The sequence below is a fragment of the Phyllobates terribilis genome, unplaced genomic scaffold (assembly GCF_046119375.1).
Source record: "Phyllobates terribilis strain yellow unplaced genomic scaffold, ASM4611937v1 Scaffold_2__4_contigs__length_985480577, whole genome shotgun sequence".
NCBI classification, from domain to species: Eukaryota; Metazoa; Chordata; class Amphibia; order Anura; family Dendrobatidae; genus Phyllobates; species Phyllobates terribilis.
In genome coordinates this window covers 932,518,227-932,543,884 of record NW_027362762.1, presented here as the reverse complement: position 1 = coordinate 932,543,884, position 25,658 = coordinate 932,518,227, and the positions used below count along the sequence as shown (strand labels likewise).

The 25,658-nt window shown below is 44.3% G+C and overlaps 1 protein-coding gene across 2 annotated transcripts in view; it reads right to left on the bottom strand.

Annotated features, from left to right (window-relative positions):
* Positions 1-25,658, bottom strand: part of LOC141237463 (interleukin-10 receptor subunit beta-like) — a 59,780-nt gene that overhangs the window by 10,714 nt on the left and 23,408 nt on the right. For both annotated transcript variants that reach the window (XM_073668344.1, XM_073668343.1), the window contains exons 3-5: positions 24,996-25,162; positions 11,866-12,026; positions 10,588-10,738 (exon numbers count right to left, since the gene is read on the bottom strand). In XM_073668344.1, coding sequence (XP_073524445.1) covers positions 10,588-10,738; positions 11,866-12,026; positions 24,996-25,162 — 479 coding nt within the window. The remainder of the gene's footprint in view (positions 1-10,587; positions 10,739-11,865; positions 12,027-24,995; positions 25,163-25,658) is intronic.

Genomic DNA, 25,658 nt, shown 5'->3' with positions numbered 1-25,658 from the left:
AGGTCGACCAGACCAAGATGGTCAAAACCCGTCAGGACTTACGCCGTGCCGAGGGGAGCTGTTTCTACTGTGGCAGTAAGGAGCACCGGATCCGTACCTGCCCGGAGAGGTCGGGAAACGCCTGTGTCTAGGTTCGCTCAGAGAGGTCGACCTAGACAAGAATAAATCCTCTCCATCTCTGCTGCTGTCTGTCTCAATTATCTGCGGGGAGAACCGTTATTTCGAATTAGCCCAACTTGACTCTGGAGCAGCCGGGAATCTTATTTCACAGTCCCTGGTAGAAAAATACCGCATTCCCACCAAACCTCTGGCTGTACCCTTATCTGTCGCTGCTGTGGATGGGGGCCTCTTACCACGTCCCATCCAACTCATCACCGAATCCATTACTCTGCAGGTGGGAATGCTGCATTCTGAGAGCATCTCTTTTCATGTTCTGCCTGGACTCTCTCACGCCCTCTTATTAGGTCTACCTTGGCTCCAGAGACATGCACCCGTGCTTGACTGGCAGACCGGAGAAGTCCTTCGCTGGGGACAGGACTGCCATAAGACTTGTTTGGTTCCTGTTCATCCCGTCCGTCCTTCTCCTACCCCAACTAATCTACCTGGACTTCCGATTCCTTATTGGTCTTTTGCTGATGTCTTTAATAAAAAGGAGGCAGAGACATTACCCCCTCATAGACCATACGACTGTCCTATCGACCTGTTACCCGGTACTACGCCTCCCCGTGGACGTATTTACCATTTACCATTGTCCGCTGCTGAGACCCGGTCAATGTCCGAGTATATTGAGGAGAATCTGGCCCGGGGATTCATCCGGAAATCTACCTCCCCGGCGGGAGCAGGCTTCTTTTTCGTTAAAAAGAAGGACGGCTCTCTCCGTCCTTGTATAGACTATAGAGGTCTTAACCAGATCACGGTGAAGAATAAGTACCCCCTTCCGCTCATTCCGGAGTTATTTGACCGTCTGAGGGGGGCTAGAATCTTCACCAAATTGGACCTCCGTGGGGCGTACAACCTGGTCCGTATCCGTCAGGGGGACAAATGGAAGACTGCATTCAACACCCGGGACGGCCACTATGAATATCTGGTAATGCCCTTTGGTCTCTGTAACGCTCCTGCCATCTTTCAAGAGTTGGTCAATGACATCTTCCGGGACCTTCTCTACTCCTGCGTAGTGGTGTACCTGGACGACATCTTGGTCATCTCTCCGGATCTCCAGACTCACCGGAGGGATGTTCGTCAGGTCCTGCTCAGGCTCAGGCAAAATCACCTCTTCGCTAAATATGAGAAGTGCCTCTTTGAGCAGACCTCGCTTCCGTTTTTGGGCTACATTATTTCCCAGACCGGCCTACGAATGGATCCAGAGAAACTGTCTGCCATCGAGAAATGGCCTCGACCGGAGGGGTTGAGGCTATTCAGCGGTTCCTGGGCTTCGCCAACTACTACCGCCTCTTCATCCCGCACTTCTCTTCCCGGACTGCCCCAATTTCCGCGCTCACCCGTAAGGGTACTAATCCCAAAGACTGGCCGTCCGAAGCAGAGGAGGCCTTCCTCTCCTTAAAACAGGCCTTCTCTTCCGCCCCAGTGCTGCATCGCCCGGACGGCAACAAGCAGTTCTTCCTGGAAGTTGACGCCTCCTCCTCTGGAGCCGGAGCGGTACTTACCCAAAAATCGTCTTCCGGGAGAATGGTAACTTGTGGCTTCTTCTCCAAACTCTTCTCCTCTTCCGAGCGCAATTATTCCATTGGAGACCGTGAGTTATTGGCCATTAAACTGGCATTGGAAGAGTGGCGTTACCTACTCGAGGGGGCTCTTCATCCGGTTATAATTTACACTGACCACAAGAACTTGGCTTACCTCCAGCATGCCCAGAGACTTAACCCGCGCCAAGCCCGGTGGTCCTTGTTTTTTGCTCGCTTTGATTTTGTTCTTCATTTTCGTCCGGCTGACAAAAACATCAAAGCGGACGCCTTGTCCCGATCCTTTCTGGTGTCTGATCTCGAGGAAGAACCTAAACATATCATCGATCCCGCCAGAGTAATGCAAGTGGCTCCCGTGAGTCTAAATCGTCTCCCTCCCGGTAAGACGTTCGTATCGGTACCTGATCGGGAGAAGATCCTACACTGGGGTCATTCGTCTAAAGTAGCTGGCCATGCCGGTCAGAAAAAGACCCTCCAGCTTATTACCCGGCACTACTGGTGGCCTACCCTGCACAAGGACGTAATAGACTTTGTTTCTGCCTGTGTGTCCTGCGCCCGCAACAAGGTTCCGAGACACCTGCCAGCCGGTCGCCTTCTTCCGCTTCCTGTACCTGCTGCCCCCTGGCAGCATATAGCCATGGACTTCATAACCGACCTTCCCGTCTCTGCCGGTTGTACGGTCATTTGGGTGGTCGCTGACCGCTTTTCCAAGATGGCTCACTTCATTCCCCTGCCAGGCCTCCCATCTGCACCCGAGCTGGCTAAAGACTTCATCCGCCACATCTTCCGTCTTCATGGTCTGCCCCTCCACATCGTGTCGGATCGTGGGGTACAGTTCACCTCACGCTTCTGGAGAGCCACTTGTAAATTGCTAGACGTCACCCTGGACTTCTCCTCCGCTTACCACCCACAGTCTAATGGTCAAGTGGAGCGGATCAATCAGATCCTGACCAGTTACCTCCGGCACTTCATTAATGCCCACCATTCTGACTGGGTGGATCTCCTGCCATGGGCCGAATTCTCCTACAACAATCACGAGAGCGAATCTTCCTCCAAATCCCCGTTTTTTGTAGTCTTCGATCAGCATCCTCGGATCCCATTTCCCGTCTCCACCTCGGTGGATAATCCGGCTGCGGAATCTCTTGTTAACAAATTCTCCTCCATCTGGGAGAGTACCCGGTCCGCACTCCTACAGTCGTCCGAGCGTATGAAAAGACATGCTGACAAAAAACGTCTGGATCCTCCTCAATTCCGTCCTGGAGATAAAGTCTGGCTCTCGTCCAAGTATGTCCGGCTCAAGATTCCTTCCTATAAATTGGGGCCTCGGTTCATCGGTCCTCTGGAGGTTATCAGTCAGATCAACCCGGTGGCCTATAAATTGAAACTCCCGGTCAACTTGCGGATTCCTAACTCCTTCCATGTATCTCTCCTCAAACCTGTGGTACTTAACTCTTTTTCCAAGTCTACAGGCACGCCTCCTGCTCCGGTTTCCGCTGAGAACGAGTTTGAGGTAGAGAACATTCTGGCCACCAAAAGGGTAAGAGGAAAGACCTTTTTTCTGGTAGATTGGAAGGGGTTTGGTCCTGAAGAGAGAACGTGGGAGCCCCGGGAGAACATCCATGCCCCTCTCATCCTTGCTAAATTTCTGTCTGGCCTAAAAAAGGGGGGGCCTAAAGGGGGGGGTACTGTAGCGTCGGCGTCCCTGCCCTCTGCTAGGCAGGGACGCTGTTCCCCTCACCTCTCTGCTCCGTGCCCGGCTCTGCTTGCAGCGCCCGCTCTCCCCCGGTCACTGTGCTTAGGGTGCGCGCGCGCGCGCTCCCCCTCTCTTAAAGGGGCCGCGCGCGCCTCCCTAAGGAGTCCCCGGCCAATAGCCGGAGGATCCCTCCATATATAAGGCACCTCCTCCAAAATGGAGGTGCCCGAGCAATGTTGTTGCACTGTTCACTACTCTGCTTCAGCCCTCAGGTCCCGTTGCCAGTTACCTGCCAGTTTCCTGCCAGTTTGCTGTCTGATTCCAGCCTGTTATCAGCTTGCCTGCTCGCTAGCCTGAGGTCCGACGGTCTGCCTTCCAACACCTGTCAGTCTGTCTATGGACCAGCTTGCCCGCTCACCTGGGAGCGTCCACCTGCTACCTGCTTGCTAGCCTACCTGGAGGCTCTGCCGTCACGTGCTGTGACCACCTGCCACTCCAGTGACTCTTGCTCGCTCACCTGGGAGCGCTCATCTGCTACCTGCCTGTTTGCCTACCAGGAGGCTCCGCCGTCATATGCTGTGACCACCTGCTTATCCAGAGACTCTCGCCTGCTCACCTGGGAGCGCTCATCTGTTACCTGCCTGTTAGCCTACCTGGAGGCTCCGCCGTCACATGCTGTGACCACCTGCTTATCCAGAGACTCTCGCCTGCTCACCTGGGAGCACTCATCTGCCATCTGCCTGCTAGCCTACCTGGAGGCTCAGCCGTCACAGGTCGTACCTGCCCGTTTACCCAGAGACTGTCCCGGTCACTTGCTGTGACCTCCTGCCTGTTTACCCAGAGACTGTCCCGGTCACTTGCTGTGACCTCCTGCCAGTTTACCCAGAGACTGTCCCGGTCACTTGCTGTGACCTCCTGCCTGTTTACCCAGAGACTGTCCCGGTCACTTGCTGTGACCTCCTGCCCGTTTACCCAGAGACTGTCCCGGTCACTTGCTGTGACCTCCTGCCCGTTTACCCAGAGACTGTCCCGGTCACTTGCTGTGACCTCCTGCCCGTTTACCCAGAGACTGTCCCGGTCACTTGCTGTGACCTCCTGCCTGTTTACCCAGAGACTGTCCCGGTCACCTGCTGTGACTATCTGCCTGCCAGCCCTGGTCGCCACCCGCTTCCTTACAAGGACCGCCCCCTTGTATAAGTTGCTCAGAGGTTCCACCTCCCAGACCCGTTACAGAACTTCTAAAATCCCGGAAGGAACCGCAATTGTCTGTAATCTGTCTGTGTGCCAATCCCAACAACCAACGATGAAACAAATGCTCCTAAAGCACCGGACACTAGAGTCTAAGGAGACCAAAAAAAGACCTAAATAACTGAACATCTGCCAATGAAACACCAAACCGGGAACATAAGGCAAAAAAATCAAGATGAAGAGGCGTCGGGCAAAAAACAATGAAGAAGTGACTACACAGCTGTAAAGTGCTGAAGACACGGCCGGAGCCACAGTGTGTGAGACAAGTAGGAGCCCAATGTCTGTAGATCACAAACTTTCCTCTTTGCTACTTTCTTGGGATATCTATCTATCTATCTATCTATCTATCTATCTATCTATCTATCTATTATCTATCCATCTATTATCTATCTATCTATCTATCTATCCAATATCTATCATCTATCTATCCAATATCTGTCTATCTATCTATCTATCTATCCAATATCTATCTATCTATCTATGATCTATATATCATCTATCCAATATCTATCTATCTATCCATCTAAATATATATCCATCTAAATATCTATCTATCTATCCAATATCTATCTATCATCTATCTATCTATCCCATATCTATCTATCTATCTATCTATCTATCTATCATCTATCTATCTATCTATCCCATATCTATCTATCTATCTATCTATCTATTATCTATCTATCTATCATCTATCTATCTATTATCTATCTATCTATCCCATATCTATCTATATATCTATCATCTATCTATCTATCATCTATCTATCATCTATCTATCATCTATCTATCTATTATCTATCTATCTATCTATCATCTATCTATCTATTATCTATCTATCTATTATCTATCTATCTATCTATCTATCTATCTATCTATCCCATATCTATCTATATATCTATCTATGTATCTATCAAGCTCAAGGGTGCCAAGCCTCCCAAACCTCAAATATAAAGTTAAAAAATGGAGGCAGCACACCAATTCGAATTATTGAAAAATTTGTGGTTTAATAGCCCATTAATGTGATGGGCATAGTTTTTGGTTCAAAAAATGAGACCCTCCTCCTCCTGTACAATGACTGATAACACTTTCATGTTAACACAAACAACCCCAGATAAGGCATTATATATATATATATATATATATACATAGGTGCTCAGCCAAAAAGTATCGACTGTGCAACCCAGCCAAACTCCATATGTAACAATGGTAAATTTGGAGTAAAATACGGTGTATTATAGACTCAGATAAAATAATGATTTATTAGAAATATATTAAAATACACATATTGATTAATACAACACAGACAGAGCAGACAATAAATTTATAAGGTTGTGTGCGGCCCTAGGTATCACCATTTAACAAGTCTAATGGAGTCCCACCAGACCTGTAGTAGACAGTAAGGCTGTGTGCCCACGATGCGTTTTTTAAGCGTTTCCACAGCGGCAAAAACGCATGGTAGAAGACCTGCCATGTTCCCCAATGATAATCCGCATGTGCTGTGCACATGCTGCGGAAATTTCCGCTGCGGATTTTCATTGAAAATTATTTTGCGGAAGTGCTGTGTTTTCGCCGCCATTGACTTGCATTAGACCGCATGGATTACGCATCACTGTATATGTAGATGCGCATTCCATGCGTTCCAATGTGCGGATGGTACCCGGGTGTGGAGAGGAGGAGACTCTCCTCCGGACCCGGGTACCATAGAACCTGTAAAAAAAATAAAATAAAAAATAAATATTACACTTACCTTCTGACGGCCGGCGGTGTGCTCCTCCTCCCTTGCCGGCAAATCGCGATGGACTGAAGGACCTGCGCTGACGTCATAGTCATGTGACGGCAGGTCCTTCAGTGTACCGCGATCTGCCGGCAGCCAGGATGGAGAGAAGCAAGACTCTGGGGGCCATCGGAAGGTAAGTATAGATTTATTTTTTACATTCTCTCGGGTCACACTATATAAATCCATGCCGGCTGCATGGATTTATATAGTGTGACCAAGTTGTCAAGCACTTTCCAAGTAATGCTAAAATCTCCTGGAAAGCGCTTGTCAACCCGCATGCGGAAATGCATGTGAGGAACGCTTCACATCCGCATGTCCCTGGCAGGAAAACGCATGTACAATCCGCATATACAATCCGCATGTACAATCCGCATGTACAATCCGCATGCGTTTTTCTGCCAGGGGAGATGCAGAAACACTAAGGAAAAATTCTGAGCATTTCTGCATCGTGGGCACATAGCCATACTTGGGATAGTAAAGCATAATGACTCAGCCCCTATCTCTCACACAATAAGCAAGAAAAATCAATAAGTAAATGCATTACATAGTATCAATCAGGTGATATGTTCACAACCTACCCAGGTAGCAGGACAGCCTAGAGTAAGGGAGGCTGACACACGAGATCCCCCTAAGAGACCCCTACGCGCGTTTCGCTTCCAGTATTTACTGCTTCATCATGGGGGATATCACTTGATTCTTGTTTATTGTGTGAGAGATAGAGGCCGAGTCATTATGCTTTACTATCCCAAGTGTGGGAAATTGTTATCCATGGCTCTGCCCTCTGCTTTGGCATTATATTTTGTACCTTAACTGTCTACTACAGGTCTGGTGGGACTCCATTAGACTTGTTAAATGGTGATACCTAGGGTTGCACACAACCTTATAAATTTATTGTCTGCTCTGTCTGTGTTGTATTAATCAATATGTGTATTTTAATATATTTCTAATAAATAATTATTTCATCTGAGTCTATAATACTCTGTATTTTCCTCCAAATTTACCATTAACACTTTCATGTGCAGTAGATAACAGAATCCACCATTCACAATAGGTGATATCACAGCTCACCTCCTCCTCCTCCTGTACAATGACTGATAACACCTCTATATACAATAGATAACACAGGATCCACCATTCACAAAAGGCAATATCAAAGATCACCTTCTCCCCCTCCCTTCTCAATGCTCTTCATCCTAAAATTGGTTATTTCCAAAATTGTAATCTAGAGGATAACAATCACCAGAGCTCTGACCTCAGGGCCGCTAGTGATGCCAAAAACAGAGTTCTGGATACTGGAAATTAATTTCTGCAGGGCCCCTTCTTGAAAGGAGTGGAGGTGCGGATGACTAGCCCAGGGGGATGGGGACAACTCGGTACCCGGGCCTTTGCCTGGCCTTGGGGATGTTGCGGTGGTCGGCTCCCGGACCGTACTCTGGGGTCAGCTTTTAAAAGGGGATTGTTTGTTAATTTTATGAAAGTTTGTGACGCCACCTGTGGTTTCTGGTGAGAATCACCAGTGCTGTGGCAGTCCACTGAGGCCAGTGATAAGGCAGCTCGATGGTATAGCTCCCCACAGGTGGAGCGGGCCTCAGGGCAGCGTACGGAGAGGAGGATGCAGGACAAGCGAGACCCATCTGGGTCAGAGCAAGAATAGGAGCACACACGAAAGTCACTTCAGTACCTTTTACTTATGGAAATTTAGGCACATCCCGGAGCACTGTAGAGTGAGGGGTGCACATCCGGATTCTCCCCAGTGAGCGGGTGTAGGGCCTCCTGTTTCTTGCCTCTGCGTAGTAAGTTTCTGACCTGCCTGAAGCTAGGCCTAACTTGGTTTCTGTTCTGCACCTGCTGACTTGGTGATAGGGCCTTCTGTTGGAGATTACTCTCCCTATTTTCTGGGGTCTCCGTGATTCCTGGCCCTGGTACCTATCAGCTTTTGGTGATCCTGGGACGTGCAGTTCGCCAGGGGTTCCGGTTGTTTTCTACTGGTCATGAAGATCCATGTAGACTCGGACCCGGTGTCCGGTATATGCTTCTGGGGTGAGCTTGCAAAGCTCCTCTGCCCCCTATGTTACTCTCTTCCACTTGCCTTCGGCCCCACTCAGGCCCTCACTAGGCTACACACACTGCAGCCGGGACGCTGCTCTTCTTCGCCGATCTCAGAGTATCGCACACTCCTAGCTCTCTATCCTGAGCTCTGTGAGTTCTAGTCTGGACTCACTCTACAGACTATACTGAACTCTTTCTGCAGGAACTGCTAGGCTCTGGCTCGACTGCACTGACTCCTTCTGTGTCTGAGCAGGAACTGCTGAATCACTGAGCTGCCTATATCCACCTTCCCTATTTATATCCCTATCGGGCTCCCTCTGGTGGTCTGAGGTGGAAGGTGGAGGTGTGTGTATTCGGTGGGGGCCTCTTGTGGAGAAATCCGGTAATGCACCCCTCTAGGATCTGTGGTACCAAGCGCAGCTGGGCGCCACACGGATGCTCAATATCCAATTTATTCATTGTCTATCGGACTGGCAAAGAAACCCAAGTACAGTTGCTTCCCATAGACAAGAAATAGCGTGGAAATCGAGCGTCCGCACCTCTGCTCCTTCAATGTGGGGCTTACAGAGCTCAATTCCCAGGGTCCAGAGTCTGATTATTGGGATCCCTACAATCAGACCCCCTTTAACTTCCGATTTTGTGAATTACCCTCTAGCTCAGTGGTTAGCACTGCAGCCTTGCAGCTCTGGGGTCTTAGGTACAAATCAGGTATATGCTATTGTAGCACCCCGAGGACTCGGCTGCTACAGGGGTATTACACCTCAAACCAGAGGTGTGGTATTCCACTCCCGGGTAAGGATAGAGTGTGGGACTGAGCTCAGTAGGCTGCATGCACTACATTCACCCCATTTCCGGGGGACAGATCAATGGTACTCCCACTAGGTGAATGTGCAGGTACGACAGTGTCTGTCCCTGGCTGGAGTGGGGAGGGGGAGGAACATCCCAGTAGTGTAGGGGCAGATAGGGGAGGGGCTCTGGGCATAGAGGTAGGAGCCCATTGGGTGCTAGTCACCTGGGCTCACACATAGAGGGAGTATATAAGGTGGGCACCATCTAGGAACAGGGTGAGTTCAGGGAGTGAGTTCTGAGAGAGAGCTCAGCCAGGAGGGCTGACAGGGAGCTGTGCCTCCGGCTGGGCCCAGCTCCAGGGCCAGGCCTGTAGTGGAGAGGAGGAGGAAGAAAGGCCCAGAGGCACAAGAAGAGAGGGATCCCTGAGAACCCGTGAGTGACCAAAAAGGGTGAAGGGTTGGCACAGTGAGGTACCGGATCCCAAGCTGGTGGAGGCAAACCATCCTTAGCCAGGAACCGGAGGTCGTGGACAAGTTTTGGCGCGACCCCTCGCCATATCCACCAGGAAGGCACGCCACATAGGGTCAGGAAAACCGGAGAGAGGTTTTGCCCCATAAGGCCCGAGGAAGCTGGACATAGGTGGGTCCCTGGTGAGGACGGCCTGTAGGAAGGAAGAGAGGGGAGCTCAGGACCACGCTCTGGAACTGCCTGGGGGTTGGCCGAGTCCCAGACCTGGTGGACGCAGCACGACTCGGGTGGTCACTCAAGGCCGGAGTGACCGGAGCAACACCTGTGAGTAAAAACCCTGAAACTGCATCACACGTCTCTGAGCTTCCTTGCTGCACCATCACTACCACTATCATCCTCATCTGCTGCCCTGAGGCCATACCCCTCCCGTTGGGGGTTATACCATCTACGCTGCATAACCATATCACCGGCCTCAGCGGTCTGCCCTGCAGCGGCGGCCTCATAGCCGCAATCAACGGGTGGCGTAGTCGAACATTTCTAACATCTACTGCTAAACGCTGCCACTCAGTTTGACTCCCTGGGCACGGACCGGGTCACCGCCACGAGACTACTACCCCCATCTGATCCGGATCCGGGTAAGCTCCCCCGTGCGCGCGATGCCGCGCGACGCAGCAGGCCCAGGGGCGCGTCACTATGGCCCAGAAGCCATATGGAGACAGGGCAGGACTCCTCCTGTAGGTGGGGTTTAGTGTAATAACTCCGCTCCTCAGCCAAATTAACAGGCAGACATTTTCCCTGGGGGGGCACCAGGTATACAGGTCGGTGTGTAAGGCTGTGTAACATGTTTAGTATATCTCTTACCATCTTCGGTGGTTTGCTTGCACATCACCGGGCTGAACTCGCCATTCTTGTCAAACTCCGGCACGTAGGCTTGGACCTTCACGCAGTACACAGTCCACGTGTCTAAGTCATGCAGGATTTCGGTATTGTCTTTTGTAGTTATAGGTAAAACCTGGAATAAAATGTAAAGAAAGGCAGAATGAAAAACTGAAAATGTACAAAATGGACTAGAACAGAGTGTAATGGGCATGCTCTGTGGCCAGTGCAGAGGTCACTGTGCAGGGAGCAGGGAGGAGAAGCTGAAGTGTCCTCATCAGCCCCGGTCAATCATGTGATTCTATATTTTCTGCACACAGTGTTAAATCTGTCGTAATATATTTTATTGTAACCCCACCCTCATGATAATTAGACATCTGCCGCCCACCACAAGGAAAAATTGTCATTCTCTGCCAATAGATTCCCCTTAGGAGGAAAGATATCACCTAAATGCCGGTTAGATTGCTGACTGCTGGGATCCTAAATGATCCTGAGAGCAGGTGTTACACACGCGCCGCTAGGTTCAGATAGGGGCGAGACGGGATTCATGAATTATTTGGAATCCTGGGGGAACCATTACTCATAGACCATGTGCTGCTGCTTCTCTCAGGCACACGATAGATTCAATTACTGACCAGACGCATTAGACAGGAGTCTCTTTTTCAACAGTTTAACAGTGGAATTTAATTTGAAGCACGGCCAGTGCAATACAGGAATATTACAGCAACAATCTTCATTACAGTACAGTCTGAGTTTCTTGAGCTACCGGCTCCAGTAACAATACAGTAGTTTCTTCACAAGGCACAGTATTACAGTCTCTTCAGTTGCATAATTCAGCATAGATTAGATCTCTTAGCAGAACACTTCTATGAATACACAACCACAGGCTTTTCCTTCACAAGGACACAATAGTACACAGCATTCTTTATCCTGCATGGCGATGGAGAGGGGGAGGGTTTGGTGAGGGAGATGATCCCTGTGACACAATTATTTTCAGTCCTTATCTTCCTGCCCGATAATACTCTGCACTGTTAGTTCAGGGAGTTTATCTGACCCCTCTAGTTGCTGAATGCTTCTGAAGCACAACACTTCCTGTCTCCTGTGCTTGTGTTATTTTTAACAGTTGCTGGATGCTTTGGAAGCAACAGCACTACTTCTGCATGTCACACGGGGATCTAACGGGGCAGCAGTCTATAGGACTGCAGGATATGGTAGAGTTTAGCGCTCTGTTATCTCCAGTGGTCTCAATCACACATTACTTACATGTGCAGGGTCAGATTCCTTCCAGTATAACACCCTGTAAGTCAGCTCCCCATATCGCTCCTTTATCGGCCTTCCATCAGTCTTTACAAAGGGGCCTTCAAAACTGATATCCAGGTATCTTGACCTGGAGGAGACTTTTGTCTTTGGAGCCCCAATTATTGCTGGATAAAAGAAAACAGGTATAATATTATCTAATTGTAGAATCCAGTATATTATTATAATAGTGGCTGTAGTCAGATGCATGCAGTGTGATTTTCCTACTGCAGTGTGTAAACTACAGCTCTGGCAAAAATGAAGAGCCCGCTGAACAGTTTTCTATTGGAAAGCATGGAAAGACTGGTGGAAAGCATGCCATGACGAATGAAAGCGGTGATTAAAAATCATGGTTAGTCCACCAAATATTGATTTCACAGTTAAAGCATGAGTAATTTGAGGCCTGAAAGCACTGTTTCTTTTTTTTTGTATTTTGACGCTTTATGATTTGCTGCAAATAAATACAAAATTTTTAGCTTTGAATTTCGGAGACATGTTGTCAGTAGTTTATAGACTAAAACAACAATGTACATTTTACTCAAAAATACAGTTAGGTCCATATATATTTGGACAGAGACAACATTTTTCTAATTTTGGTTCTAGACATTACCACAATGAATTTTAAACAAAACAATTCAGATGCAGTTGAAGTTCAGACTTTCAGCTTTCATTTGTGGGTATCCACATTACAATTGGATGAAGGGTTTAGGATTTTCAGCTCCTTAACATGTGCCACCCTGTTTTTAAAGGGACCAAAAGTAATTGGACAGATTAAATAATTGTAAATAAAATGTTCATTTCTAGTACTTGGATGAAAACCCTTTGTTGGCAATGACTGCCTGAAGTCTTGAACTCATGGACATCACCAGACGCTGGGTTTCCTCCTTTTTGATGCTCTGCCAGGCCTTCACTCCGGTGGTTTTCAGTTGCTGTTTGTTTGTGGGCCTTTCTGTCTGAAGTTTAGTCTTTAACAAGTGAAATGCATGCTCAATTGGGTGAGATCCGGTGACTGACTTGGCCATTCAAGAATATTCCACTTCTTTGCTTTAATAAACTTCTGGGCTGCTTTGGTTTTATGTTTTGGGTCATTGTCCATCTGTAGTATGAAATGACGACCAATCAGTTTGGCTGTATTTGGCTGGATCTGAGCACACAGTATGACTCTGAATACATCAGAATTCATTCGGCTGCTTCTGTCCTGTGTCACATCATCAATAAACACTAGTGACCCAGTGCCACTGGCAGCCATGCATGCCCAAGCCATCACACTGCCTCCGCCGTGTTTTACAGATGATGTGGTATGCTTTGGATAATGAGCTGTACCACGCCTTTGCCATACTCTTCTCTTTCCATCATTCTGGTAGAGGTTGATCTTGGTTTCATCTGTCCAAAGAATGTTCTTCCAGAACTGTGCTGGCTTTTTTAGATGTTTTTTAGCAAAGTCCAGTCTAGCCTTTTTATTTTTGATGCTTATGAGTGGCTTGCACCGTGCAGTGAACACTCTGTATTTACTTTCATGCAGTCTTCTCTTTATGGTAGATTTGGATATTGATACGCCTACCTCCTGGAGAGTGTTGGTCACTTGGTTGGCTGTTGTGAAGGGGTTTCTCTTCACCATGGAGATTATTCTGCGATCATCCACCACTGTTGTCTTCCGTGGGCGCCCAGGTCTTTTTGCATTGATGAGTGCACCAGTGCTTTCTTTCTCAGGATGTACCACACTGTAGATTTTGCCACTCCTAATATTGTAGCAATTTCTCGGATGGGTTTTTCTGTTTTTGCAGCTTAAGGATGGCTTGTTTCACCTGCATGGAGAGCTCCTTTGACCGCATGTTTACTTCACAGCAAAACCTTCCAAATGCAAGCACCACACCTCAAATCAACTCCAGGCCTTTTATCTGCTTAATTGAGAATGACATAACGAAGGGATTGCCCACACCTGTCCATGAAATAGCCTTGGAGTCAATTGTCCAATTACTTTTGGTCCCTTTAAAAACAGGGTGGCACATGTTAAGGAGCTGAAACTCCTAAACCCTTCATCCAATTTTAATGTGGATACCCTCAAATGAAAGCTGAAAGTCTGAACTTCAACTGCATCTGAATTGTTTTGTTTAAAATTGATTGTGGTAATGTCTAGAACCAAAATTAGAAAAATGTTGTCTCTGTCCAAATATATATGGACCTAACTGTATACCTATAAAGAGAAAAATCAGAGAAACTGAAAATTTTGCAGTGGTCTCTTAATTTTTGCCAGAGCTGTCTGTCTATCTATCTAATATCTGTATATTTGTCTATCTATCATATATCTGCCAATCTATCTATTATCTATCATCTATTATCTGTCTATTATCTATCTATTATCTATCTATCTAATTTCTTTCTATCTAATCGATCTCATTTGGATTGTTGTGAAGCTTCTCCAGGTCAGAATATCAGGACTAATAAACATAACCCATATATCAGTCCCAGGAAAAACAACTACACTCCAATATACTGTATAAAAATAGATCACTTTATTGTTACATGTATTACCAAGAGACAGATATCAAACAATAACACACAGAAAGAAAAATAAAATATCATGACTGCCCGATCACATGGGCTCCATAAGACAGTTTTATATGGACTCCAAGATCGTATATACTGCATGTTCTTTGTTCACTCTATATTGGCATTATGGGGGCTGTATATAGCAGTATTGTATTAGCACTCTATGGTGGTATTATGGGGACTGTATATAGTATTGTAGTAGCACTGTATATTGGTATTATGGGGGCTGTATATAGCAGTATTGTATTAGTACTCTATAGTGGTATTTTGGGGGCTGTATATAGCGGTATTCTATTAGTACTCTATAGTGGTATTATGGGGGCTGTATATGGCAGTATTGTATTAGTACTCTATAGTGGTATTATGGGGGCTGTATATGGCAGTATTGTATTAGTACTCTATAGTGGTATTATGGGGGCTGTATATGGCAGTATTGTATTAGTACTCTATGGTGACATTATGGGGGCAGTATATAGCAGTATTGTATTAGTACTCTATGTTGGTATTATGGGGGGTTGTATATGGCAGTATTGTATTAGCAATCTATAGTGGTATTATGGGGCTGTATATAGCAGTATTGTATTAGCACTCTATGGTGGTATTAAGGGGCTGTATATGGCAGTATTGTATTAGCACTCTATGGTGGTATTAAGGGGCTGTATATGGCAGTATTGTATTAGCAATCTATAGTGGTATTTTGGGGGCTGTATATAGCAGTATTGTATTAGTACTTTATGGTGGTATTATGGGGGCTGTATATAGCAGTATTGTATTAGTATTCTAGATTGGTATTATGGGCGCTGTATATAGCAGTATTGTATTAGTACTCTATGGTGCTATTATGGGGGCTGTATATAGCAGTATTGTATTAGCACTCTATGGTGGTATTATGGGGGCTGTATATAGCAGTATTGTATTAGCACTCTATGGTGTTATTATGGGGACTGTATATAGTATTGTATTAGTACTCTATGGTGGTATTATGGGGGCTGTATATAGCAGTATTGTATTAGCACTATATGGTGGTATTATGGGGGTTGTATATAGTAGTATTGTATTAGCACTATATGGTGGTATTATGGGGGTTGTATATAGCAGTATTGTATTAGTACTCTATGGTGGTATTATGGGGGCTGTATACAGGGCCGGCTCCAGGTTTTTCTGGGCCCCGGGCGAAAGAGTCTCAGTGGGCCCCTTTAACACATACCATGATTCATGATGCAGAGATACGGCGGAGAAATATATATATATAGTACAATGCAAAGATTTCACTTCTTACATTACATGAGTGATATCTATTGTAAATTCCACAATAGCTCAGAAACCGGCGAATCGCTCCACACAGAATACTGTCCCCCATATAACGCTCCATACAGAATACTGGCCCCCATATAAGGCCCCATACGGAATACTGGCCCCCATATAAGGCCCCATACGGAATACTGGCCCCCATATAAGGCCCCATACGGAATACTGGCCCCCATATAAGGCCCCATAAGGAATACTGGCCCCCATATAAGGCCCCATACGGAATACTGGCCCCCATATAAGGCCCCATACGGAATACTGGCCCCCATATAAGGCTCCATGCGGAATACTGACCCCCATATAAGGCTCCATGCGGAATACTGGCCTCCATATAAGGCTCCATGCGGAATACTGGCCCCCATATAAGGCTCCATGCAGAATACTGGCCCCCATATAAGGCTCCATGCGGAATACTGGCCCCCATATAAGGCTCCATACGGAATACTGGCCCCCATATAAGGCTCCATACGGAATACTGGCCCCCATATAAGGCTCCGTACAGAATACTGGCCCCCATATAACGCTCCATACAGGATACTGGTCCCCTTATAAAGCTCCATACAGGATACTGGCCCCCATATAACGCTCCATACAGGATACTGGTCCCCTTATAAAACTCCATACAGGATTCTGGCCCCCATATAACGCTCCATACAGGATACCGGTCCCCATATAACGCTCCATACAGGATACCGGTCCCCATATAACGCTCCATACAGGATACTGGTCCCCTTATAAAACTCCATACAGGATACTGGCCCCCATATAACGCTCCATACAGGATACCGGTCTCCTTATAACGCTCCATACAGGATACCGGTCCCCTTTTAACGCTCCATACAGGATACTGGCCCCCATATAATGCTGCATGCAGGCTGTTACCCCCCACATAATGCCCCATACAGGCTGTCCCCCCCTTATAATGCTCCATGCAGGCTGTTACCCCCCCCCCCTTATAATGCACTATGCAGGCTGTTCCCCACCTTATAATGCCCCATACAGGCTGTCCCCCCCCCTCTTTATAATGCCCCATGCAGGATGTCACCCCCCCTCTTTATAATGCCTCATGCAGGATGCCCCCCCCCTTTCTTTATAATGCTCCATGGAGGATTCCACCCCCTCCCCCCCCCCTTCTCTTTATACTGCCCCATGCAGGATGTCCCCCCCTTCTCTTTATACTGCCCCATGCAAGATGTCACCCCCCCTCTTTATAATGGCTCATGCAGGATGCCCCCCCCCTTTCTTTATAATGCTCCATGGAGGATGCCACCCCCTCCCCCCCCTTCTCTTTATACTGCCCCATGCCTCCATACATTAAAAAAAAAAAAAATCAAATACTCACCTCCCTTCTCCTCACCTGCTACCTGCTGCCCGCTGCCCGCTGCTCGGGTCCGAACTCCAGCGTTGTCAGCGTCTTCCCGCTCAGCGCTCCCTGTGACGGCTCAGGGGAGGGCGCGGTGTAAAGACGTCACCGCACCCTCTGACCAGGGAGCGCAGAGCAGGAAGACAGCTGATCTGCGGAGGCACGGGGAGAGGTAAGTATCCAGCTGCCGGGGCCCTGAGCAAGCGGCGGAGAAGGGCGAGCGCTGACACCGCTCTCCTCCGCCCATAGCCCAGCGGGGTGCGCGACCGCCAGTGGGCCCCTCTGCCTGCTCAGGGCCCCGGCATTTGCCCGGGTGCGCCGGGTGCTGACGCCGGCCCTGGCTGTATATGGCAGTATTGTATTAGCACTCTATGGTGGTATTATGGGGGCTGTATATGGCAGTATTGTATTAGCACTCTATGATGGTATTATGGGGGCTGTATATGGCAGTATTGTATTAGCACTCTATAGTGGTATTATGGGGGCTGTATATAGCAGTATTGTATTAGTACTCTATGATGGTATTATGGGGGCTGTATATAGCAGTATTGTATTAGCACTCTATGGTGGTATTATGGGGACTGTATATAGTGTTGTATTAGTACTCTATGGTGGTATTATGGGGGCTGTATATAGCAGTATTGTATTAGTACTCTATGGTGGTATTATGGGGGCTGTATATAGTAGTATTGTATTAGCACTATATGGTGGTATTATGGGGGTTGTATATAGCAGTATTTTATTAGCACACTATATTGGTATTATGGGGGCTGTATATAGCAGTATTGTATTAGCACTCAATGGTGGTATTATGGGGGCTGTATATAGCAGTATTGTATTAGCACTCTATGGTGGTATTATGGGGGCTGTATATGGCAGTATTGTATTAGCACTCTATGGTGGTATTATGGGGGCTGTATATGGCAGTATTGTATTAGCACTCTATGATGGTATTATGGGGGCTGTATATAGCAGTATTGTATTAGCACTCTATTGTGGTATTATGGGGGCTGTATATGGCAGTATTGTATTAGCACTCTATGGTGGTATTATGGGGGCTGTATATGGCAGTATTGTATTAGCACTCTATGGTGGTATTATGGGGGCTGTATATAGCAGTATTGTATTAGCACTCTATTGTGGTATTATGGGGGCTGTATATGGCAGTATTGTATTAGTACTCTATGGTGGTATTATGGGGGCTGTATATAGTAGTATTGTATTAGCATTATATGGTGGTATTATGGGGGTTGTATATAGCAGTATTTTATTAGCACACTATATTGGTATTATGAGGGCTGTATATAGCAGTATTGTATTAGCACTCTATGGTGGTATTATGGGGGCTGTATATAGCAGTATTGTATTAGTACTCTATGGTGGTATTATGGGGGGTTGTATATAGCAGTATTGTATTAGCACTCTATGATGGTATTATGGGGGCTGTATATGGCAGTATTGTATTAGCATTCTATAGTGGTATTATGGGGGCTGTATATAGCAGTATTGTATTAGTACTCTATGATGGTATTATGGGGGCTGTATATAGCAGTATTTTATTAGCACACTATATTGGTATTATGGGGGCTGTATATAGCAGTATTGTATTAGCATTCTATGGTGGTATTATGGGGGCTGTATATAGCAGTATTGTATTAGCACTCTATGGTGGTATTATGGGGGCTGTATATGGCAGTATTGTATTAGCACTCTATGGTGGTATTATGGGGGCTGTATATGGCAGTATTGTATTAGCACTCTATGATGGTATTATGGGGGCTGTGTATGGCAGTATTGTATTAGCACTCTATAGTGGTATTATGGGGGCTGTATATAGCAGTATTGTATTAGTACTCTATGATGGTATTATGGGGGCTGTATATAGCAGTATTGTATTAGCACTCTATGGTGGTATTATGGGGACTGTATATGGCAGTATTGTATTAGTACTCTATGGTGGTATTATGGGGGCTGTATATAACAGTATTGTAGTAGCACTGTATATTGGTATTATGGGGGCTGTATATAGCAGTATTGTATTAGTACTCTATGGTGGTATTATGGGGGCTGTATATAGTAGTATTGTATTAGCACTATATGGTGGTATTATGGGGGTTGTATATAACAGTATTTTATTAGCACACTATATTGGTATTATGGGGGCTGTATATAGCAGTATTGTATTAGCACTCTATGGTGGTATTATGGGGGCTGTATATAGCAGTATTGTATTAGCACTCTATGGTGGTATTATGGGGGCTGTATATGGCAGTATTGTATTAGCACTCTATGGTGGTATTATGGGGGCTGTATATGGCAGTATTGTATTAGCACTCTATGATGGTATTATGGGGGCTGTATATAGCAGTATTGTATTAGCACTCTATGGTGGTATTATGGGGGCTGTATATGGCAGTATTGTATTAGCACTCTATGGTGGTATTATGGGGGCTGTATATGGCAGTATTGTATTAGCACTCTATGGTGGTATTATGGGGGCTGTATATGGCAGTATTGTATTAGCACTCTATGGTGGTATTATGGGGGCTGTATATGGCAGTATTGTATTAGCACTCTATAGTGGTATTATTGGGGCTGTATATAGCAGTATTGTATTAGTACTCTATGATGGTATTATGGGGGCTGTATATGGCAGTATTGAATTAGCACTCTATGGTGGTATTATGGGGGCTGTATATAGCAGTATTGTATTAGTACTCTATAGTGGTATTATGGCGGCTGTATATAGCAGTATTGTATTAGTACTCTATGGTGGTATTATGGAGGGTTGTATATGGCAGTATTGTATTAGCAATCTATAGTGGTATTATGGGGGCTGTATATAGCAGTATTGTATTAGCACTCTATGGTGGTATTATGGGGGCTGTATATAGCAGTATTGTATTAGTACTCTATAATGGCATTATGCGGGCTATATATAGCACTATTCTATTAGTACTCTATGGTGGTATTATGGGGGCTGTATATAGCAGTATTGTATTAGTACTCTATAGTGGTATTTTGGGGGCTGTATATAGCAGTATTGTATTAGTACTCTATAGTGGTATTATGGGGGCTGTATATAGCGGTATTCTATTAGTACTCTATAGTGGTATTATGGGGGCTGTATATGGCAGTATTTTATTAGTACTCTATAGTGGTATTATGGGGGCTGTATATGGCAGTATTGTATTAGTACTCTATGGTGACATTATGGGGGCAGTATATAGCAGTATTGTATTAGCACTCTATGGTGGTATTATGGGGGCTGTATATAGCAGTATTGTATTAGTACTCAATGTTGGTATTATGGGGGGTTGTATATGGCAGTATTGTATTAGCAATCTATAGTGGTATTATGGGGGCTGTATATAGCAGTATTGTATTAGCACTCTATGGTGGTATTAAGGGGCTGTATATGGCAGTATTGTATTAGCAATCTATAGTGGTATTGTGGGGGCTGTATATAGCAGTATTGTATTAGTACTTTATGGTGGTATTATGGGGGCTGTATATAGCAATATTGTATTAGTACTCTATGGTGGTATCATGGGGGCTATATATAGCACTATTCTATTAGTACTCTATGGTGGTATTATGGGGGCTGTATATAGCAGTATTGTATTAGTATTTTAGATTGGTATTATGGGCGCTGTATATAGCAGTATTGTATTAGTACTCTATGGTGCTATTATGGGGGCTGTAAATAGCAGTATTGTATTAGCACTCTATGGTGGTATTATGGGGGCTGTATATAGCAGTATTGTATTAGTATTCTAGAGTGGTATTATGGGGGATGTATATGGCAGTATTGTATTAGCACTCTATGGTGGTATTATGGGGGCTGTATATAGCAGTATTGTATTAGCACTCTATAGTGGTAATTTGGGGGCTGTATATAGCAGTATTGTATTAGTACTCTATAGTGGTATTATGGGGGCTGTATATAGCAGTATTGTATTAGCACTCTATGGTGGTATTATGGGGGCTGTATATAGCAGTATTGTATTAGCACTCTATTGTGGTATTATGGGGGCTGTATATAGCAGTATTGTATTAGTACTCTATGGTGGTATTATGGGGGGTTGTATATGGTAGTATTGTATTAGCAATCTATAGTGGTATTATGGGGGCGGTATATAGCAGTATTGTATTAGTACTTTATGATGGTATTATGGGGGCTGTATATAGCAGTATTGTATTAGTACTCTATAGTGCCATTATGGGGGCTGTATATAGCAGTATTGTATTAGCACTCTATGGTAGTATCATGGGGGCTATATATAGCAATATTCTATTAGTACTCTATGGTGGTATTATGGGGGCTGTATATAGCAGTATTGTATTAGTATTCTAGATTGGTATTATGGGCGCTGTATATAGCAGTATTGTATTAGTACTCTATGGTGCTATTATGGGGGCTATATATAGCAGTATTGTATTAGCACTCTATGGTGGTATTATGGGGGCTGTATATAGCAGTATTGTATTAGCACTCTATGGTGGTATTATGGGGGCTGTATATGGCAGTATTGTATTAGTATTCTAGAGTGGTATTATGGGGGCTGTATATAGTAGTATTGTATTAGCACTCTATGGTGGTATTATGGGGGCTGTATATAGCAGTATTGTATTAGCGATCTATAGTGCTATTTTGGGGGCTGTATATAGCACTATTGTATTAGTACTCTATGGTGGTATTATGGGGGCTGTATATGGCAGTATTATAATAGTACTCTATGGTGGTATTATGGGGACTGTATATAGCATTGTATTAGTACTCTATGGTGGTATTATGGGAGCTGTATATAGCAGTATTGTAGTAGCACTCTATATTGGTATTATGGGGGCTGTATATGGCAGCATTGTATTAGTACTCTATGGTGGTATTATGGGGTCTGTATATAGCAGTATTGTATTAGCACTCTATATTGGTATTATGGGGGCTGTATATAGCAGTATTGTATGAGCACTCTATGGTGGTATTATGAGGGTTGTATATAGCAGTATTGTATTAGTATTCTAGAGTGGTATTATGGGGGCTGTATATAGCAGTATTGTATTAGTACTCTATGGTGGTATTATGGGGACTGTATATAGCAGTATTGTATTATCAATGTATAGTGGTATTTTGGGGGCTGTATATAGCAGTACTGTATTAATACTCTATAGTGGTATTATGGGGGTTGTATATAGCAGTATTGTATTAGTACTCTATGGTGGTATTATGAGGGCTGTATATAACAGTATTGTATTAGCACTCTATAGTGGTATTATGGGGGCTGTATATAGCAGTATTGTATTAGTACTCTATAGTGGTATTATGGGGGCTGTATATAGCAGTATTGTATTAGTACTCTATAGTGGTATTATGGGGGCTGTATATAGCAGTATTGTATTAGTATTCTAGAGTGGTATTATGGGGGCTGTATATAGCAGTATTGTATTAGTATTCTAGATTGGTATTATGGGCGCTGTATATAGCAGTATTGTATTAGTATTCTAGATTGGTATTATGGGCGCTGTATATAGCAGTATTGTATTAGCACTCTATGGTGCTATTATGGGGGCTATATATAGCAGTATTGTATTAGCACTCTATAGTGGTATTATGGGGGCTGTATATAGCAGTATTGTATTAGCAATCTATAGTGGTATTTTGGGGGCTGTATATAGCACCATTGTATTAGTACTCTATGGTGGTATTATGGGGGCTGTATATGGCAGTATTATAATAGTACTCTATGGTGGTATTATGGGGACTGTATATAGCATTGTATTAGTACTCTATGGTGGTATTATGGGAGCTGTATATAGCAGTATTGTAGTAGCACTCTATATTGGTATTATGGGGGCTGTATATAGCAGTATTGTATGAGCACTCTATGGTGGTATTATGGGGGCTGTATATGGCAGTATTGTATTAGTACTCTATAGTGATACTATGAGGGTTGTATATAGCAGTATTGTATTAGTATTCTAGAGTGGTATTATGGGGGCTGTATATAGCAGTATTGTATTAGTACTCTATGGTGGTATTATGGGGACTGTATATAGCAGTATTGTATTATCAATGTATAGTGGTATTTTGGGGGCTGTATATAGCAGTATTGTATTAGTACTCTATGGTGGTATTATGGGGGCTGTATATAGCAGTATTGTATTAGCACTTTATATTGGTATTGTGGGGGCTGTATATAGCAGTATTGTATTAGCACTCTATAGTGGTATTATGGGGGCTGTATATAGCAGTATTTTATTAGTATTCTAGAGTGGTATTATGGGGGCTGTATATAGCAGTATTGTATTAGTACTCTTTGGTGGTATTATGGGGGCTGTATATAGCAGTATTGTATTAGCAATCTATAGTGGTATTTTGGGGGCTGTATATAGCAGTATTGTATTAGTACTCTATGGTGGTATATGGGGGCTGTATATAGCAGCATTGTATTAGTACTCTATGGTGGTATTATGAGTCTGTATATAGCAGTATTGTATTAATACTCTGTGGTGGTATTATGGGGACTGTATATAGTATTGTATTAGTACTCTATGGTGGTATTATGGGGACTTTATATAGCAGTATTGTAGTAGCACTGTATATTGGTATTATGGGGGCTGTATATGGCAGCATTGTATTAGTTCTCTATGGTGGTATTATGGGGACTTTATATAGCAGTATTGTATTAGCAGTCTATATTGGTATTATGGGGGCTGTATATGGCAGTATTGTATTAGCACTCTATGGTGGTATTATGGGGGCTGTATATGGCAGTATTGTATTAGTACTCTATAGTGGTACTATGAGGGCTGTATATAACAGTATTGTATTAGTACTCTATGGTGGTATTATGGGGGCTGTATATAGCAATATTGTATTAGTACTTTATGGTGTTGTTATGGGGGCTGTATATAGCAGTATTGTATTTGTACTCTATAGTGGTATTATGGGGGCTGTATATAGCGGTATTCTATTAGTACTCTATAGTGGTATTATGGGGGCTGTATATGGCAGTATTGTATTAGTACTCTATGGTGACATTATGGGGGCTGTATATGGCAGTATTGTATTAGTACTCTATGGTGGTATTATGGGGGCTGTATATAGCAGTATTGTATTAGTACTCTATGTTGGTATTATGGGGGCTGTATATAGCAATATTGTATTAGTACTTTATGGTGGTATTATGGGGGCTGTATATAGCGGTATTCTATTAGTACTCTATAGTGGTATTATGGGGGCTGTATATGGCAGTATTGTATTAGTACTCTATAGTGGTAATATGGGGGCTGTATATAGTGTTGTATTAGTACTCTATGGTGGTATTATGGGGGCTGTATATAGCAGTATTGTATTAGCACTCTATGGTGGTATTGTGGGGGTTGTATATGGCAGTATTGTATTAGCACTCTATGGTGACATTATGGTGACTGTATATGGCAGTATCGTATTAGTACTCTATGGTGACATTATGGGGGCTATATATAGCAGTATTGTATTAGTACTCTATGGTGGTATTATGGGGGCTGTATATAGCAGTATTGTATTAGTACTCTATGGTGGTATTAGGGGGGCTGTATATAGCAGTATTGTATTAGCACTCTATATTGGTATTATGGGGGCTGTATATAGCAGTATTGTATTAGTACTCTATGGTGGTATTATGGGGGCTGTATATGGCAGTGTTGTATTAGTACTTTGTGGTGGTATTTTGTGAACTATATGTGGTAGTACTGAGTATTGTCTTAGTAGTCTACGGTGGTATTATGTGGGAAGTGCATGGCAGAAAAAAATACATTACAATGTATTTGCTTTGATGTGCCTGGAAATGGACCGCGTACCTTGATTGATTCAAGATAGATAGGAAAGACTTACTTTGATTGTCGGGGTCAAAATGAATAGTCACCCAATCAGATTTTTTGGAATTTAGCTCCGTCCTTACTCGCACATAGGACTTGTATGTAATAATGGAGGAATCACACTGCTGCTTATGTGTCCTTTTACATATATTCTTATAATGATCCCTGTTAGAAATCAGGTCCCTGGAAAATAAATTTCACATTATGTACAGCAGCCAGAAGCAAATGTGATGCAAATCACATCAAGAGCAAAACCATTATATACCAAAGAAAATGTCAATATAATATATACTTTCATAGAAGATTACCATGGAATAGAAGGATAGATAGGATAGATAAATACAGTGGGTACGGAAAGTATTCAGACCCCTTTACATTTTTCACTCTGTTTCATTGCAGCCATTTGTTAAATTCTAAAAAGTTCATTTTTTTCTCATTAAAGTACACTCTGCACCCCATCTTGACTGAAAAAAACAGAAATGTAGACATTTTTGCAAATTTATTATAAAAGAAAAACTGAAATATCACATGATCATAAGTATTCAGACCCTTTGCTCAGACACTCATATTTAAGTCACATTCTGTCCATTTCCTTGTGATCCTCCTTGAGATGGTTCTACTCCTACATTGGAGTCCAGCTGTGTTTAATTAAACTGATAGGACTTGATTTGGAAAGGCA